General features: G+C 35.9%; 1 protein-coding gene across 1 annotated transcript in view; it reads right to left on the reverse strand.

Annotated features, from left to right (window-relative positions):
• FBN2 (fibrillin 2) overlaps nt 1-19,006 on the reverse strand; it is a 234,511-nt gene that overhangs the window by 35,123 nt on the left and 180,382 nt on the right. The window contains exons 35-46 of the mRNA XM_058539802.1: nt 16,130-16,252; nt 15,441-15,563; nt 9,951-10,112; nt 9,158-9,226; nt 8,566-8,691; nt 7,054-7,179; nt 6,303-6,455; nt 4,162-4,230; nt 3,140-3,265; nt 2,832-2,957; nt 2,249-2,374; nt 432-548 (exon numbers count right to left, since the gene is read on the reverse strand). Of these exons, the coding sequence (XP_058395785.1) occupies nt 432-548; nt 2,249-2,374; nt 2,832-2,957; nt 3,140-3,265; nt 4,162-4,230; nt 6,303-6,455; nt 7,054-7,179; nt 8,566-8,691; nt 9,158-9,226; nt 9,951-10,112; nt 15,441-15,563; nt 16,130-16,252 (1,446 nt within the window). The remainder of the gene's footprint in view (nt 1-431; nt 549-2,248; nt 2,375-2,831; nt 2,958-3,139; nt 3,266-4,161; nt 4,231-6,302; nt 6,456-7,053; nt 7,180-8,565; nt 8,692-9,157; nt 9,227-9,950; nt 10,113-15,440; nt 15,564-16,129; nt 16,253-19,006) is intronic.

Raw genomic sequence — 19,006 nt, forward strand, 5'->3', positions numbered from 1 at the left:
AATGAAGTTTCAAGACACAACATGTTTTTAAGTTGGAGACTGTCAGTATCTGAATATAAATCAAGAACGAATTTATATGAAGTAATAACACTGAAACAATGACAGGTCTATCTTTGATCCCATCTAAGGGGTAAAAATAATCTCAAACCATAAAGCAGTCCCAATACATTTACCATCATCTGCATGGCCTTTTCCCCTGAATGGATGGTTGATGGACAGAAGTACCCAACACTGCAGACTGTTTTCTGATTATTTAAGTCAATACTATAGCTTTAGTTAACTAGAAATTAATCAATTATATTACATATCTTTTGGCACACATTTGCAATTTTAATAATAAAAATATTTATCTATTCTTTGGTTTTATTTTTTATTTCAGTATATTGTGCGGAAATGAAATAGAAGCAATAAAGGACTGACTGAGTACTTACCCAGGCAGTCATTATTATGAGTGAGTTCAAACCCTGGGTAGCAGAGACAGTTATAGGATCCAACGGTGTTTTTACAAGTTCCATTTCCACATGGATGCCGCTCACACTCGTCAACATCTACAAAGAGACACTGGCTCAAAGGAATTCAATTTTTAACTAGAAAAAAATAACCTATTGAACATTTACATTTTTTTAAACTACTGACATACTTAGATTTTCCTCATTCAATACTAGGAACCCATATTTATTTAAAGAAAGTAAGTATGAGGTAGAGAAAACTCTGAATTATAAAATTATAAGAAAAAGGTGCAGTTTAATGACTTACAGGCACATATAACACTCAGCATCCCCCTAGTGGAGATGTTTTAATGAATAGGCTTGTTCATCAACTGTAAGGAAACCAATCTTTTGAAACACTAAAAAAATTTGTTCTATTAGGCTTTATAAACATTCCCCCCAGAAATTTACATACCTTAATTTGATGAGCACAACAGAGATAAACTTTAGTTTCCTAAATTTTATGAATTAGTGGAATCCAAATTGAAGAAGTCTATTGGAACTCAATATTATTAACCTTCCAAAAAATGGAATTAGGAAAATATTTGGAAAGATCATTCTCATATAAGAAAGCAGACTCCCTAGACTATGAATTCCAGGCTGCTGAAGCTCTTCTACTGTGCAAAAAAAGGAACTGTTCTTTAGGAAGGAAGCTGTGTTCAAGAGAGCTATTACCAAGGAGTCTAGCTGACTTTCATCATGGATGAATTATTAGGATTGAGGGCAGATTTTCTCCATATGAATTTCTGAATCATAAATCTCACATAGTTTCGGCAAATTATACTGTCTCTCCCAGAGAGTACAGACAGGAGAAGCATACATAAGCAAGCATTCTCAGAAAGTTCATGCAAATAGAGACAGATGCTCTATTTGTCCTTTGCAGAAGCATCCCCTAGAGAATTTTCCCTCCCATCACGGGAGAAGTCCATAGGGAGCTCTTGGGAGACCATGGATGAACTGAGATCTTCTCCAGTGGGCCTTGTACAGATATGCCATAGAGGAAACTAGTTTTGCAATTCTGCAATCTGACTTGGCTATTCATGTAGATAGTATGGTTGAATACCAAAAGAGTAGATGCACAACTTCAGCTTTTCTAAACGGAGAAGATCCTAATTATAAATAGCCAAGATTTAAAGTTAATTTTCCTCCTTCAAGTGCAAAGCATGGAGAACTCTTTTGGCAGAGACAGAGCCAGTTGCTGACATCATATTTAAGGAGCTGGCTGAGTTCTACAGCGTCCAGCCCATCTGCCCTCGAAATCTTATTAATCATCAGTTCAGCAAGTACTCACAGAACACTATTATCGCTTAACTAACCATTGTATTAGCTACTGGGAATTTTTAAAGAGTTTTGCTATATTTGCTTCTAAAAATTGTTTTTAAGAGTAAAAACACAAAAGAAACAGATAAACCCCAGGTATTCAATGATTTGGGGGGGAAAGATGTACGTATGTGTGTGTGTATATATACATATATATGCATTTCAATATTGTCACTCTTACTACTTCCTTGCCTTCGAAAATACTTTCTTGAATGGGAACAGTGAGGAGTAAAGGGCAGCTGGTACTGTGGCGATTCCACATAACCTTGAGTGTCCTGGGGCACACGTTAAACTTGTGAAAGTCATCTGGGGAAAAAGGTTGCAAACACTGAACTGAAGAACATACTGTGGTGTGTCCCTGCTCGTGGCAAGTGCCAGAACTGCAATCTCTTCTGGAGCCTTCGCCCTGCTTCATTCCCTGGAACTAATGTCCTCCTTACCCATGCACATGGTCTGGTCCTGAGAAGCCTTAAAGCCATTGTGGCAGATGCACTGGTAACTTCCTTGCAAATCAACACACAGGCCATGACTGCAAACATTAGGAATTTCTAAACATTCGTTGCGATCTAAAACAAAAAATAAAACACATGTCACACATATCTGATTTTTATTAAGACTCTTTCATTTCTTCACAGGCGTGTTTCTATAACCTGCTATTAATTATTATAGCCAGGATGAAAATGAGCCAAAATAACAGCTGAATCAAAATAAGCAAGGCTTTCAAGTAGCCAAGCCTCTTTCTCTTTAAATCACGCAATGTTTAAATGTTGATTGATATCTTGAGGATACTATTTTATTTTAGGTCCAATCCTAGGAAAATCCATTGAAGAGACCTCTTTTCCTAACAAACGCATCTAAAAGATATGGTGAAATAGGTTTAATAGGAATGAACAGATTTACTTAGAAAATCTTTTCAAACTTATTTTTTAAAATAGTGATAGGAAAGCATGGACAATTCTTTGGTGTAGGAAATCTAAAGAACGTTGTGCTCAGTGCCAAAGAATGAGTCAGTCTCTTTCTTACCTACACAGGCCCCGTTGGGGGACAGTTTGAACCCCGTGGCGCACTCGCAGCGGTAACTGCCGGGGCTGTTGATGCAGTCTGCGTTCCGCTGGCAGAGGTTATCGCCGTTGCTGCACTCGTCAATGTCTGAAAGAGCAACAATTCCATTTTAAAAATTTCATTACTGCATTAGGATTACATTCACTTAACCACTTTCGTGATCAACTCCTAAATACCGTGGAAGAAACAGTAAAATTCAGAAAACTGTCCAAAAATCATTTATGCCTACCAAACTCTTCTGGTTCTAGGACATACATCACTCAGATTACCTTCACAGACCAGGAGCAGGTCGTTGTAACTGAATCCTGTAGGGCATTCACAGCGGAAACTGCCAATCTGGTTAATGCACACGCCATTTGCACAAATGCCTGGAATCTCTTTACATTCATCGATGTCTGAAATTGAACAGATTTGGTCAAATATATGTGGTTCTGCTTAATGTATTTACCATAAAACCTTGAATAATGCTAAGTGTACGTTGGAATGAGAACACATACTCAGGATCACAAAAATCAATTCTATACTGGCATGAATGATTTTGTGGTTTATGAAAGCATATAGACCATAAAATAGATTATTTCCTTTAAATGGTGATGGAAAAATTTAAGTAGCTGATCAAATATATACTAAGTGATTTTAGTGTCAATATAGCAAACAAATTTCTTAGGGAATCAAGCCTCCTCTTCAAGTTATGTGTCAGGCTTCCTTGACTGCTGCTATTCACCTGATAAGGAAAGCTACGTTTTCTTAATTTTATGTACTTTGTTATTTATGCATTGATAATGGAGACTTAAAATTATATTGCTTATTTAATCTTTGAGGAAGAAAAGTAGAATGAGCAACAGAAAGTACATTCACAAAGAAGCATTTTATATAATTAATAGTTCTGCAAATTCATAAGTAGATCAGTAGAAACGGATACTGCAAAAATGTACCAAAAACTTAAACATATACTGATGAAAATAGCAACTGAAGGTTCAAATAAAGTAGTTTATTTAGTCATGTAATACAATGTTCATGACAAAAAAACCTAAAATTTTAGCTTGATATGTATGAAATCTTGAGATAGTCACATAACTAACATAACTCAATCACCAGACTATACTGACAGAATAATACCGTTATTAACACTTGGTTAGAGTCTGTAAACGTGTTCTCTCTCGTCTAACTATATTAGGGTGGAATCCAGATTATTATATTTTATGGTACATTAAACTTTAAAACCACTGAATAGATTTTTACAAAATGCTACATATATGTATCAAAATAAACGTAATCTGGAAAAACTCACCAACAGCTTTTCCTGTGTGAATGTCAAAGGTGAATCCAGGAATATTTCCACATATGGTTTTAAAGTCCGCTTTAAAATATAAACAAAGCAAACGCACTCTTAAAATTCTCAAACTCCTTCAAAATAACATTTTATACAGTTTTACTTTCACTGATAAATATATTTTATATTATTCACAGACATTTTAATTTCAATTGTATCTATTTGATAACAATGCCAGCTTCTGTGAGGAATGGTTTTAGGCATTCTTTACCATTATATTATTATCATCATCATTAACTTTTTACTGCTCTGATAGTATAAGACAAGCAAATCATTACAAGATTCAAAATATCAACTTTAGGCATTTAAATTATTTTTATCTTTTGATATGCAGAGCTTTACAGATGATCCAATTTATGTAAATTGAAAAACCAGATTAGAGCACAAATTTCAAAAGGGATTACAAATTGCACAAACACATAGGCATGCAAAAATAATTCTGTGGTGATGAAACAGGTTAACAACGAATAATAAATGAGACATGAATTTTGTCTTTTTTTTTAACATAAATGTCTATTTGTTGGGATGTGAAATTTGAGGCATAAAAAACAATGCATCATGGAATAAAATAGAGACTAGAAGAGTTACTCCTACATATAATTCACCAAACTAATAGAAATTTAAAAGAATTCTAGTTTTCAAGAAGCAGATTGCTTCTGGTGCCCACTGCTACTCAAATGAGTAAAACTACTGAAAGCAGTGTTAGGTAAAACACATCTTGCATACTCGACTCCAACTGCTCTCAGGGGAGGGACTGTGTATATTTCATCCACCAATATTCACCAAGTATCCAGAACATATAGAGAGGCACTTAATAGTTACTCAATTTAATGGTTTCTAATTGCCTGGCAATATGTAAATTGTAACTTATATACCTCATCTCATTTAATTTTCACTATAACCATATGAATTAGTGACTGTCATTATTTATTTATTATCCCTATTTTAGATATGAGGAATCAGTTTCTGAGAGGATAAATAATCTACATAGGGTCAGAGAGTAAGTGGCAGAGCTTCGATTTAAATACAGACCTGTCTCTCAAACCTAAGCCCTTTACTTCCTCTCACAAAAAAGTGGTATTTAATTCCCCAAACCAGTGCTCTTTAATTTCTAACTAACAAAGTTTTCAAATTAGAGAACTGTAAAAATGTTTCTACTTGTTTTTTTGGAACAAAACCATGGCAAGATAGGACTAAGAAAATCCATTTGCCCACTGAATTTGAGCCACTGAAAAAGGCCCCATATGTCACTTTTCATCACTTTTCTTCTTAATTTAATTTCCTCATCACATTAAGTGAAACATTTTAATATGTATACCCTAAATAATATTTGGTAACAAATGCATAATCATTGTTTCTTATTTGTTCCATTGGTTCAACTCTTATTATCTACAGTTATTTAAAGTGACCACTTTGCAGGCCATAAAAGAACCTGACTGGGCAACAACTTTAAGTCAATTTTTTTTGCTCTTATCTCCATTATCTTTCAGTTTTTCCTTCGAAAGAATCTGTGCTTGTGAGAAAAATTTTACCATATGAAGACAAGTTCTATTTTCTGCCTAAATATTTCAGATAAGTTTGAGGGAAAGGATGCAGAAAGAAGACTTTGACAATAAGTTGCTTTCATGTAAAGTTTGTTCATTAAATCCATTTTTTGCATATTTTTCAAGATTGAACTACAAAAAGATACTGAACTTGACGGACTTCAAATTATCACAAGCTTTTTAATCAAAACGGTACACCTTCCAAGTCTAGCACAACGACACAGTAGTTGCTCAATAAATATTTGTTCAATGAATAAATGCATAATTAATCAGCATGGTTTAAGGTAATGAATTTAAACGGACCAGTGCTATAAACTGTAACTCTTTAGCAATCGCGTTTATTTTCAGGATCCAGACTCCTACTCAACAGGTATCTCAAAAATTAGTGTTTGAATTCCAAAGAAGGACACTTGGAAAATGGCCATTTGATACTCTTGGATATTTTTAGGACTGAGCGTGTCTGGTTTTAGTACACGTTTGCTTTTACTATACTGTCACAATATATGAATGTGTCAGTGACTCAGCCTTTAGCAGGAGCATGAGCTGTGTGCTTACCTGTTCCTGGTGTTGGGCATGGTTCACAAGGTTTATTCCAGGCTTTGCCCACATTATATGTGCAGCAGCACATCCTCTTTGTCACATTAAAAGGCAACTCATTCTCACAAGTGGTTCCATTATAGCTTCGGTAGCAAAAGCTTTTTCTCATGTCTACATATAGAAAAACAAATAAGCCAACCAATCATATCAGCAAACCACTAATAACCACGCCCACAGACCTGGAGACAACAAACTTTCTCGGTTAACACAAGCCTGAAAAATTTCTTGGTCATTTGCAGGTATCGTAATATAATTCTTTAGGTTAAACATAAGTCATTTTTAGATGAACATCTCTCCTGTTTTTAGATAAGGGATTTCATTTATTAACTTCTTGAGAGATAAAGTTAAAAGATATTTTTTCTCAAAAGTATTGATTTAATTGAAAACATATTAAGTATCAAATTTTAAATGTTCTCCTATTTGTATAATAATGTTCACTTCATATGAATGGAAAATGAAAATTATTTAAGAATATGTAATTGTAACATTTGATGAAATTTTCTACCTCAGACTCATGTTTTTTAAAATGTAGCTATATAGCCAAAGTTCAAACCACGATACAGAGCCAGAAGTGTGTAAGACTTTGAAATACTTAATCATTCATAAAGATTTAAATTCCAAACTTGCTGAACAATAATTCTGAAAGGTAAGTACCTTGTGTGGGAAGCCAACAACTGTGACCTAATTAATCTCCGAGACCTTTACCTACCCATGCAGTTGTGGCCTCCGTTGACCTGCATGTATTCAGGTGGGCAAATGCAGGTATAATTTCCCAGGGTGTTGTAGCAGGTCCCAGGCCCACACACACCAGGATGTGCGAAACATTCATCAATATCTAGAGTAGGCAAGAATATCCATTAATTAATAAAGATATTTTCCATGAATTTATATTATCTACACTACTGAACAAAGCATAAGGCTAATTCCCAAAATCCATATTTTTAAAAAATTTAGAATTTAAAGCAATTACATAGAAAATCCCCCAAAATACGCATTTACGTGACATTTTCTTTTCTTTAAAAGAAAAAAAATCTAATATTCAAAAATATAAATGATTGGGCTGGCCCAGTGGCTTAGTGGTTAAGTTCTCATGCTCCGCTTGCGTGGCCCAGGGTTCACAGGTTCTGATCTCAGGCGCGGACTGGCGCACTGCTGTCAAGCCATGCTGTGGTGGCGTCCCATATAAAGTAGAGGAAGCTGGGCACAGATGTTAGCTCAGGGCCAATCTTCCTCTCACACACACACACTATATATATATATATATATATATATATATATATATATATATATAAATGATCAAAAGAAATGATTCCAAACTGGCAAAAAATAATTTAAATAGCACCTATATTTTTTTAATTGGAATTTCATATTCTTCAAATGGAATTGCTTTAAAGCCTGCTTTCTTCTTATATCATTTACACCAAATTTTAGTGCTAACTTTAAATGAATGCAGTTAGGAGACCCTTTATCTTTATAGATCCTTTCAGATGAATACCCATTCACAGATTCCAGAAGTAGCTGCCGGTTGTTCTAATTATTAAATCATATTTCTTCCAGATGCATTTAGATGCATTTATCTAACATGTTCCCAAAGAAAGGTTATAATGGAAATAATGTTACATGTTTAATATTCATTTTTATAAGCATTCATTCATTCCATCATGAGATTCTACTGTAAGCTAGAACTTGTAGCTATAAAGATGAATAAGATGCGGACCTTGCCACAAGAAGCTCCCAGTCTAGTGGGGAGATAGGACTCTAAAAGGATGTTTATAGTGCCACATGATAAACGGGGGGATGGAAGCAAGAAAGACATCTGCCTAACCTTTGAAATTCTTCATACCTGTAGTCCAACATTTAAAAATTACTGAAGTATTATATTAACTTTGTAGTCGCATTCAAGCTTACCTATTTTCCCTCTGTAAAATATAATTCCTATCAATATTTGAACTAATAATTTATTTGATATTGAATGTCTTCACACCACTCCAGCTTTCTCCATTTACATTTAATCAACTCATTTACTCAGAGAAAAATAATAGTAAATTATAGCAGATGAGATGTAAATTAATCTAGCAGTGTTGATATGAAAAGAAAAAAGTTATGAACCAGTCTCAACAGATCTTTTGATGGAATTTGAGGATGGCCCCTTTTCCCCAGGCCTGACCGGTAATTTTGTTTTAAATAGAGCTAATCATCTTTAGATATAAATTCCCCTCACCTTCACAGATGCGGGTTTCCTCACTGAGGTAGTAGCCTTGTGGGCACTCACACTGGAAGCTCCCGAAAGTGTTGATGCAGTTTCCACCCTGGCAGAGACCTGGTAACTCCTGGCATTCATCAATATCTGCAAAAGGGGAGACAGCTCACTTAAACAAACACCATCATGAAAGACAAGAGTTACTATCAGAGCTTTCAAACGTGTGATCCTGTAAGACCCGCAGACTTCCATGCATCCAAGTGAATGTGCCCTTAGATGGTAGGATTATTCTGACCATGGATTTTCTTGATTTTGTCATGGAACTTTGCCATAATCTGAGGAGAGTGATTAAAGCAAATTAGGGATGCTTCAAATTAGAGGATAATGGTAAAGCGAGTTTCTCTGCAGAACAATCAGATATCGGATCACTGCAATAGATCATATCTTTCCGATTTACAAGTGGTTATTCAGCATCCTGGTAATTGATTGTCCATCTGTAATTTTGCAAAATCGTCTTGTTGAGATTGTTCCACACTAACTTTTCTACCAGCTTCTTTCTAAAGTAAGCTCTTTACCTTGTTTAAATCTGGGTGACAATTAGAGATGCACTCACCTTCTAAGATGATGGTGATGGGGTTAGGTCTGAAGCCCTCACCTCCGGGACATAGGGTGTAATATTCAGCTACAAAACAATGGAAAAGAAGAGATTCAATACCTGTGTCCAAGTGGCTGAGACAATGAACAAGTACTTAGCAACTGCCAGGCTCAAAACACACATCCTCAGGGGTGTATCTACATTTATCTTAGTGCTCTTTCAAATACATTTAAAAGTATATTACATTTTACTTGAAATAAGATCATTACTTCATAAATTATACACACAGTAGAATAACAAAAACCACTTGTTTTTAATCAAAGAAAAACCGTCTTTGCCAGACAATTTATATGACAACTTTTTTGGCTAGTGAATAAACTCAAAGACTCAACAATTCCAAAGTTTCATCTATGTCCCTATCACAACATACGTTTCAACTTAAGACATAATATGATTGACTTGAGGATTACAGCACATCTATGAACCTGAACTAAAACAACCTCTGAGAACAATCAGGAATGGCCTTTATCTGTGATACCATGGAGAATTGATATTATCACCATTCACATTGGATTGTGGTTAAACATTGTTTTTTCTTTTTCTCATATCATGAGGAACAATAAGAACAGAGGAATTCAAATTCCTTTTACATAAAACACTCTTGGCTGGTTTCAGCATAAACATTGAGTACGTAGTCCAAATTCAAAACTTTGGCCCTCACTATTTCCCCTGTCCCAGCGCAAGAATAAAATGGCAACCAGTCTTCAGCTACCAGAGTCTGTTCCCTCCTCTTCTTCAGCTCCATACTCACTGCTATTGACAGGGGGGCAGGTCTCGCAGGGGTTCCCCCAGGCCTTCCCCAGGGAGCAGCAGCAGGAGGAGCGACTGACGCCCACCCCGATCTCCGTGTTGCAGGACAGACTGCCATCTCCTCGAGGCCCGAACTTCAGGTAGCAGTTGCCCACGCGGTTGTCTGCAGAGCAACACAGGAGCTTAACATTGCTCTTGCCATAGGGAGGATTCCTTTTTAGAGAAAGGTCACTCAAATGATGAACTTCAAATTCTGTACATTAATAGGAAAGGTTCCTTTTAATTCCTAGCACAAAACAATCTCTTGCCTTAAACCTCTTCAAGATTGAGTGGTAGGAATTTAATCACGACACACTTTCCTGTGTTTAGAAATCCATATAGATCATGGAATAAACAAGATAGTGAGAAATTACTCATTTGTGACATTCTGGACCTTCAATAGTATGAACGCAAGAAATTTTTGGTATAATCCATCTATATCATGAGTTTTGAATAATGGGAAAAAAATCTAGGGTAAGTTAATTTAAAGCTATGTTACCTATCAAAGAAATATTGATAACCCCGTCTCCTTCCTCTCCTCCCCGTCCTCTCCATTCTCCCATGCTTTAGTTTCAATTTGCACAACGAACTTTGTGGGTTTTGGGAAAGACAGTCTGTAACAACTTTCCAAGAGGATGGTTAAGAGATCAATGAATCTTAGACTTTTTCTTATCTCCATATGCAATTACCATTTAGATCACTTCATTGATTCCATGACTTTAAATGCTATCTTTTTGCTGAGAACTTTCAAATTTATGGTTCCATCTCTCATCTCTCCCCTTAACTCTAGACCCTTCTGCCAACTTAGAGGATTTCTCCTCTTAGATATCTGACGTTACTTTAAAGTAACAAGTCTAAAATCAAACTCTTTCCTCCACATACAAAACCTGCTCCACTCCTCTCCCAGTCTTCTGCATTTTCAAATAGAAACTTATTTTTTCAGTCACTTAGGCCCTAAATCTTGGAGTCATTCTTTGACTCCTTACTATCATTCCTTATTGAATCCAGTAATAAAGTCAATTTTACCTTCAAAATACAACTGGAATCTGGCTACTTACCACTGCCTCCATCATCCCTCACCTGGACTACTGTAAAGGGTTCCTAACTCAACTCTCAAATTCAATCCTTGACTAAACTATAGTCTATTTCTCCCACCATAGTCAAAATAATCTTTCAGAAGCATTACTTTAGGTCAGGCCACCTCCAATGGCTTCCGCTTTCAATCAGAGTAAAAATCCAAAGTCCTTACCACAGTCTACAAAGTAGTTTTCATTCCCGGCTGCCTATTAGAATCTCTTGAGCAGCTTTTTATTATTTTACTTTACTTTTTTCTCATTTTTTAATTTTGTTTTTGTTGCTGCATCTCAGGTGCAGAGAGATGAGTTAACTCATGGTCTCTCTCTTACTAGGTTTGTATTCATTCATCCTTCCTCTCTCCCTCCCATTCTCTCTCTTTTTTCTTTATTCGCCATTCCCATTCCTTGTCCCCTACCCAACCATCTGAATATGTTTAATGTTATTAGTTTTTGTATGTGCTCTTGCAAAATAATTATTTTTGTTTTCATGCTCACATTTTTAATTTACATAAATGATATTTTGTCATATATCTCATTCCATTTTTATAACATCCAATTTGTCAACTCTACGGTGCCTAACTGCCATTTTTTAAAAATCTATCCACTCTCCAAAAATGGTCTTTAAATAGCTGCCACCACAAATAATGCTGCCGTGAGCATCTTTACCAACGTCTCTGTATGGGCCTGTGAGTTACTTTCTTTGGCACCTAGAGCTAGGAGAGGAACTGTTGGTTCACAGAGTTTGCACGCTCTTATCTTCAGTATCAGGAAAAATAGTCATTGTCATTTATCATCTGCATCCAATGGGCCTTTTAAATTTTTTATATTTGTAAGTCATTTTCAAAATAATTTACAGAAGAAAAAAGGCATAGTGAAACAACTTTAGTAGAAATTTTAATAGGAATTTAATCATGGCTAACTCAAATTTTTATTTCATATTTTCTTGGTTTTAAAGATATATATACCCAAAACGGTTCTATGAATGCAATTAATTGCTTATCAGCTGTCATGGATTAATTTGGAACATATCCATTTTGTAAAAACTGAGTCCAGATTTCAAAAATATCTCTAAGGTTCTGGCTTATCAATACTCCTTCTTCTTCTTCTGCATCATTAAAATACAATACCTGAAGAAATTTTTGAAAACTTTGACAGCTCATAATTTTGTTGATGAGAGGACAGCTATCTTCTCTGCTGGAAAACCTTTTCATTTTTAGATTTATCAACACCAATTAGAATCATCAATCCAACGACTTTCTTTTATTTCCACATCACATATTTTCTTCCAGTAACCTTTGTATAGACACCTGCCTTCAATATTTGTCAACCTAAGAACGATATCAATTAAATTTTGATACAGAAACATAACAAAATATGAAAGACTACAAGAACCCTGGATGATTCAGGCCCTTACCCAATGTTGTGCGTTGAAGTTCTTTCTATTGACTGAGAGATGAGGTTACCATATTTCCTTTGTCTATAGAAGTATACTTTTCACTCATTCATTGATTCTTAAGTTTGAAGTTTTATCCAGGATATTGGCCTCTAAAGACTCACAGCCTGGCACTTTGCTTATATGCTCAATTTCAACACCATCTTTAGAATCTAGACTAGAGTGCTGCTCTCTGTTGCTTTCACCTTCTGATCCGTCTAACAACTGTGAAACGTTTTCTGCTATCAACTTTCTTCTCTTTGCCATTATGGCCAGAAAGTGACAACTTCTGAATTCTCAACTGTGTTCATAAATGCTCAAATATAGTATCAAATATATGCCAAATATAGTGTTTCCAGTCTTCTTTTATCTCTTCTTGAAAGATAATGCAATCCTCTGGGTAACACAATAGGAAAACTGAAGGATGTGCAACAGTGACATTTTATTTCACTATGGCATCATCCTTCTAGATGCTGCCACAATTTTCCATTTTCTTATTATTTTCATATTGTTTTTAGCATCATTGGGCATAACTGATGAGTAATGATGAAATAAAAACTAGGATAATAAAATGCCAAAACGTTTCAAGATAAAGGAAAAATGAGATCACTAACATCTCATACTGTATCTTAGACTTATAAAAGGACCCTTATGGTATTTGTGGGATAGAATGAGTCTTTGTTCTTTGGAAGATCTTGAAGAAAGAATAAAGCCATGAAGTATCAATCCATATACAAACAGTTAGAATTGCTCTTAAAAGAAACTCAAAAACTAAATTGATTATATGCTGACAGCTAATCTGAGTGCTGTTGTGCACGAATATTCTCTGCAGGTCTGCCCCTGTCTATACTTCTACCAGCAGAACAGAGGGCTCCTTGAGGTCCATGTTCCTATCAACACTTCACATTATCCAGGTTTCCTAATTTTTGCCAGTCTATCAGGAATAAAGTGATATTTATACAGTTGTTTTAATTTGATTTTTTTCTTATTACTAATGGTTTCAGGCATTTGTTTAACTTGTGGAGTATAAATCTTCCTTGATTTACAATGGGGTTGCATCTGATAAACCCATCGTAAGCTGAAAATATCATAAGTCAAAAATACATTCAATACACCTAACCTACCAAACATCATAGCTTCGCCTAGCCTACCTTAAACATGCTCAGAACACTTACATTACCCTACAGTTGGGCAAAATCATCTAATACAAAGCGTATTTTACAATAAAGTGTTGAATATCTCATGTAATTTATTGAATACTGTGTACAGAAAGTGAAAAACAGAACGGTTGTGTGGGTACAGAATGGGTGTAAGTGCATTGGTTGTTTACTCTCATGACTGTGGCTGGCTGGGAGCTGTCACAACAGCATCATGAGAGAGTATTGCACTGCATACCGCTAGCCTGGGAAAAGATCAAAATTCAAAATTCAAAGTATTGTTTCTACTGAATGCATATTGTTTTCGCACCACTGTAAAGTCAAAAAATCCTAAGTCGAAACTTTGCAAGTCAGGGACCGTCTGTACTCCTTTTTATTATCATAACCTTTGCTCCAAGGAAGCTTTTAAGAAATACTGAGGTGCCAGTGACTCAATTTCTGGGGGTGAAGCAGGTATTAGCATATTTTTAAGGTTCCAAATGGGATTTTACTGTGCAGCCAGGGTTGAGAACCACTTTGTGATCTGGATTATTGCTCCTTCTCTGACTCCTCCCCTCCTACTCTGCCCCCAACTCACTCCACTCTTGCTGCAGAACCTCACTGCTGTAGAACCTCATTGCTGTGTCTCCAACACCAGCATCCTCCTACCACTGGCCGTTTGCACTGGCCGTGCCTTTTACTGGGAGGCTTCTCCTCTCAGAGGTCCAGTTGGCTTGTTCCTTCCTTCAAAGATCTGACTCCCCCCCAACATAACATAGCACTTCTCCTCAACCACCTCCAGTGTCAGAAAGTGTTCTTGCTTTTATCTGTCTCCCTGCCACCAGAATGTAAACACAAAAGCAGAGAATTCGCTTACTCTGTTCACACTGTAGCTCTAGCCCACAGAATAGAAGGCACTCAATATTTACTGAATGAATTATTTTGAATGAAAAAGTCAGAACTTGGAGTAGCCATAAATCATCACTAAATATATTCTCTAAAATTTGAAAACAATATATAAATTGTGCATAAATCACAGCAGTAAACATTCCCTCCATATGCTGCAGACTCACAGGAAAACTGACGCTGAAGACAGCAGGCAGATTTCTACTAAAGCAAGGAATTTTCCTTTGTATTCTCTCAGGAAATTCTCCAGACCATTTACTCCTCTAGGTAAACACTCACTAAGGGGCAGATATAGGGCAGATGGCAAAAGCTGGACAATTATTTTCTAAAGATCAGAGACATCAGGAATGGTGATGAGACATTCTGAGCCTTCGTTACTGCCTTCCCTGCTCCTCTCTGATCTTCCAACCTGTTTCACTCCAGTGGTCTGGCTCATGAAATCCAGTTCTCCAATTCCTCTATTCTCATCACTTCATTTATTTTACTCCCACATGACACTTCTCATAGGAAAGAGAAATGTATATTCCAGTAGCTCTACCACTTTGGGCTGTCCTGGCCAATGCACTGGACAGGGAGCCAGGAAACTCGAGACCTGGCCTCAATTCTGCCATCTGCAAGCTCTGAGACCTTGAACAAATTACTGCACCTCTCTGAGCCCTGGTTCCCAAGTCTGGGAGAGGAGGAGGTTGGAGCAGATGTCTCGAAACCTCCTGTTTCAAAATATGACTTGGAAGATACAGTAAAAGTGACCAAATATTTTGGTAATCTAGAGTTTCGTAAGGTAAAGGGCTATTTGGTTTTCAAATTAATTGTAGCAAATACTCATTACAGTTCATTACAAGAGAGTTTGCATATTTAACTTATATAATTCTATTTGTTTATTTCATACAGCTTTCACTTACCAACACAACCCACGCCAGTGGGGTTCAGCTGGAAATCGGGTGGGCAGTTACACTCATAGCGACCAGGAGTGTTGACACACAGGCCATTCACACAGTTTATGGGATCAGCGCATTCATCAATATCTAGGAAGACCATTTAAAATGCCCATATTAACATCTTTACTTTCTCTATGTATACTGCTATTACAAAGAATTTGGTGGAATTTTTGCAAGTTAGTAGATTAAAGATCTTTAGGAAGGACTCAGCACAATGAAATACTGATTAAATCCTGTATATACCTAAAAGAGCTTCCATAGATCAACCACATGGTATTCATGATAATATCATTTAATATCCTTAATAGATAAATAATAATTAAATGTTGGAATTCTAAAGAAGAAAAAATTATGTCACTGTTTGCTTAACTAAAACTATATACATGTTTATATGTACATATACATGCACACACATAAATATATACAAAGAAATACTTTCCTAGTTTCATGGTAGGTATTTACTATTGCTGTTTATATAAAAATGGATCAATTCCATAGTTAAAAATAAATGTATCAGAATTTTTTTTTCTTTCAAAAAAATGCACAACCCAAAACATAGCAGGCTAAACAGAAGGTTAAGCAGAAATTTGAGGAATTTTTATACTTAGCACAAAATATTCATGTCAATTAATTAAGCCCTTAACTGGCTATACCTGTACAGTTCCCTCCTGTTCTGTCCAATTCATAACCATCATCGCAGATACAATGAAACATTCCAGGCAAATTATTACATGTTCCAAAGACACAAATATTTTGAAAGGAGCATTCATCAATATCTGAAGATTAAAAAAAACAGTAATCTCTTATTTACAAAGACAGTTTAATTTAATATATAACATTAACGAATTTTTCTATCTCCAAGATGATTTTATGCAGTAAAAAATTTTCTTTTTCTTTGACTTGGTAGGTCACATAAATAGCAAGCAACTAATGTTCATCTATTGAACAAAGATATAAAAGAAATATTATTTTATTTTATTGACAGTATTTTAACTGTCTTGGGTTATAATATACTTAAGCAAGAAAGAATTGGCCTAAGGCATAAAAAAATACGAAAATTAAATATGAACATGTCAAAGGAATGAGATTGTAAAAAATTAAAGATAAATTCAAAGATTATAATAATTTAGTGCCAACAGCAGATGTTTTATGAACATCTAAAACATACAAAATATACAACATATATTAAATATTAAAGATATCATTAAAATAACTTGTTTAACTTTATTTTAAACTTCTTTTTTTATTCTGTGATTTGACCTGTTATTATAAAGTCAGTCATAAACAGGAAAAGAATTTTTTCCCCCAACAGCATGTAATAAGATCATCCATTACCCCACATTCTTACAAATGTCGTTAAAATATCTCTATTGAATTAATTCATAAATTCAGTTTATGAATCTCTTCCATGAAGCTTTAACTCAAAGTCAATAAATGAGAAGTTATTACTCCTCATTCGTATGGAAATGAAGGCATATATGTGTGTGTACAGCTGTAGAAATAATCTGTATTTCTACTCAGAGGAAGAGGATGGACATTTTTGTACACAAATTACCTCATATTCTGAGAATGCCGACCAGGCATGTCATTTTAGGCTAGACTAGACAAGCCATCCTAAAGTACTATCTCGAGACAGTTATATCTTAAGTTATTTAAGTTTCTTCTACTCTGGGTTGGTTCTTTATCTGCTTTTTGTATGTTCTTTTTTTGTTGTTTCCATAGGATGCCTGCATAGTTGCCACGGTTTATTTTCAGTTTGTGGACACATGACTTAGTCAGCTCCTTCACGAGTTTTTATATACTCTGATACAGTTTAGATGGAGTTTCTTGACATCCTCCCTTCTTTATCCGGGCTTTATTTGGAAGACAGCTTGGGGTATGGGTTTCACTTAGAGCTGCTATTGTGCAGCCCCAACGTTCATAAGGTGGAGGTTCTGGGGGAACAGTTTCATAAGGTGAGGGAAGGGGGGGCACACGGATGGGAAGAGCTCCACCGGGCTCTGGGTGTTCTTTGTTCATGAACCTGGCCCCTGCTCTCTCTTCAGATATTATACCAAATGGTCTGTGTCTAAGTTCACTCCATCTGATGGAGCCCTAACCTCTCCCTGAGGAGGTTCCTCCAGGTTTTGCATTCTCCCATATTGGTGGAGAACACTGGGAAATGGCCAACTCCAGCAATATTTTGGACTCTACAGAAATTCTGAGAATTTGTGATGAGAAGTAGATGCTGAGTGGAAAATGTTGAATCAGAGAGTAAATTCAGAGAAGCATATATTCATAATAAGATGGGAAGACATCAAGAAATTAAATTAGTAAATTCAGGAGAAACTCTCCAGATGAGCCAGATCTTGTAGGAAGAGAGAAGACAAAATCAAGGAGAAAAAGGCAGAACCAGAGAATTTTACTTTTGGGATCTGAAAAGCTGGCATTTAGCTAAATGGAGCAAAAGGTCTAACTGAGGGTGAACTACATGGGTGCCACTCTCAGTTGCCCTGGCAACTGGGATTTCTCTCTGTGGTAATGACATCCTATGAGAAACCAACATGTAAAGTAAGTAGAAACTATTCAGCATCGCCTTGGGGGAGGTCTGGGGAGAAGTTTTGGAAGGGCCTAGGCCATGGATACGGGAATAGAATTATGAAGGGGAAATTCTGTCTTACGTATAAAGAATTCATTTTGAATTTTTATGTTGGTGAAAGTATCTGGCTACTGCTGACTTGTTCCTTTTCCCACTAACTCCTGTCAAGTTGACATGAGTAATAAATCATGTAGTTCCATGACCACATTGACTCACATTTTCTACGAATTGGCTTCAGTGCTTAGCAGAAACCAGGGCTGGGAAAAAAAATGACGCTCAACCTACAGCTGCCTTGTATAAAATGAATTAGATTCTGCCCAATCTAGCAGGTCAATGTAGACGCAGGAATGCTTTCAGTTTCTAAAATCATCTTCCCCAGGGCCTATTATTCATTCTCTTGTTCTGATTCTCTCAAAATTAGTGGATATTTATGGGAAATTCCATGATCTTTTAGGCACACTTTCTTTCTTCAGTCCCATTCCAGGTAATGGGGCAGAATTAGGCTCTACTCTGAGCCTCCCCACATTGTGTAATTTATTTTTGTTTGGTTGATGCTGGTGAATTGTGTGTGTGTGTGTGTGTATGTGTGTGCTGGTATTTACTATTTCTGTTCATTGGATTAGACACTAGTGTAAGGAGAGCCTGTAATCTGGTTTCATTTTATAATCTTCACCCAGCAGTTAGCCTGAGTTATATTTTAAAGGTTTTCTATGAATCACTAATTTTATTAAAGCCTTATGGTTTATGAATTGTTTTCGATCTTTTTCATTTCTTCATTTATATTTTCATGTCCTCCCTACAAACACAATGATGGTCCAAACTATATGTAAAGTGAAGTGAGTCTCTGATTTAAAAGAAATCCAAATTCTTTTTCTTGGAAAGATATCATACTAGTCACAAAGTCCCATTTCTAGGAAAAGGGGATGATGTCATAACTTAGAGGAAGGAGACA

This window comes from Diceros bicornis, chromosome 1, assembly GCF_020826845.1.
Source record: "Diceros bicornis minor isolate mBicDic1 chromosome 1, mDicBic1.mat.cur, whole genome shotgun sequence".
Lineage (NCBI taxonomy): Eukaryota > Metazoa > Chordata > Mammalia > Perissodactyla > Rhinocerotidae > Diceros > Diceros bicornis.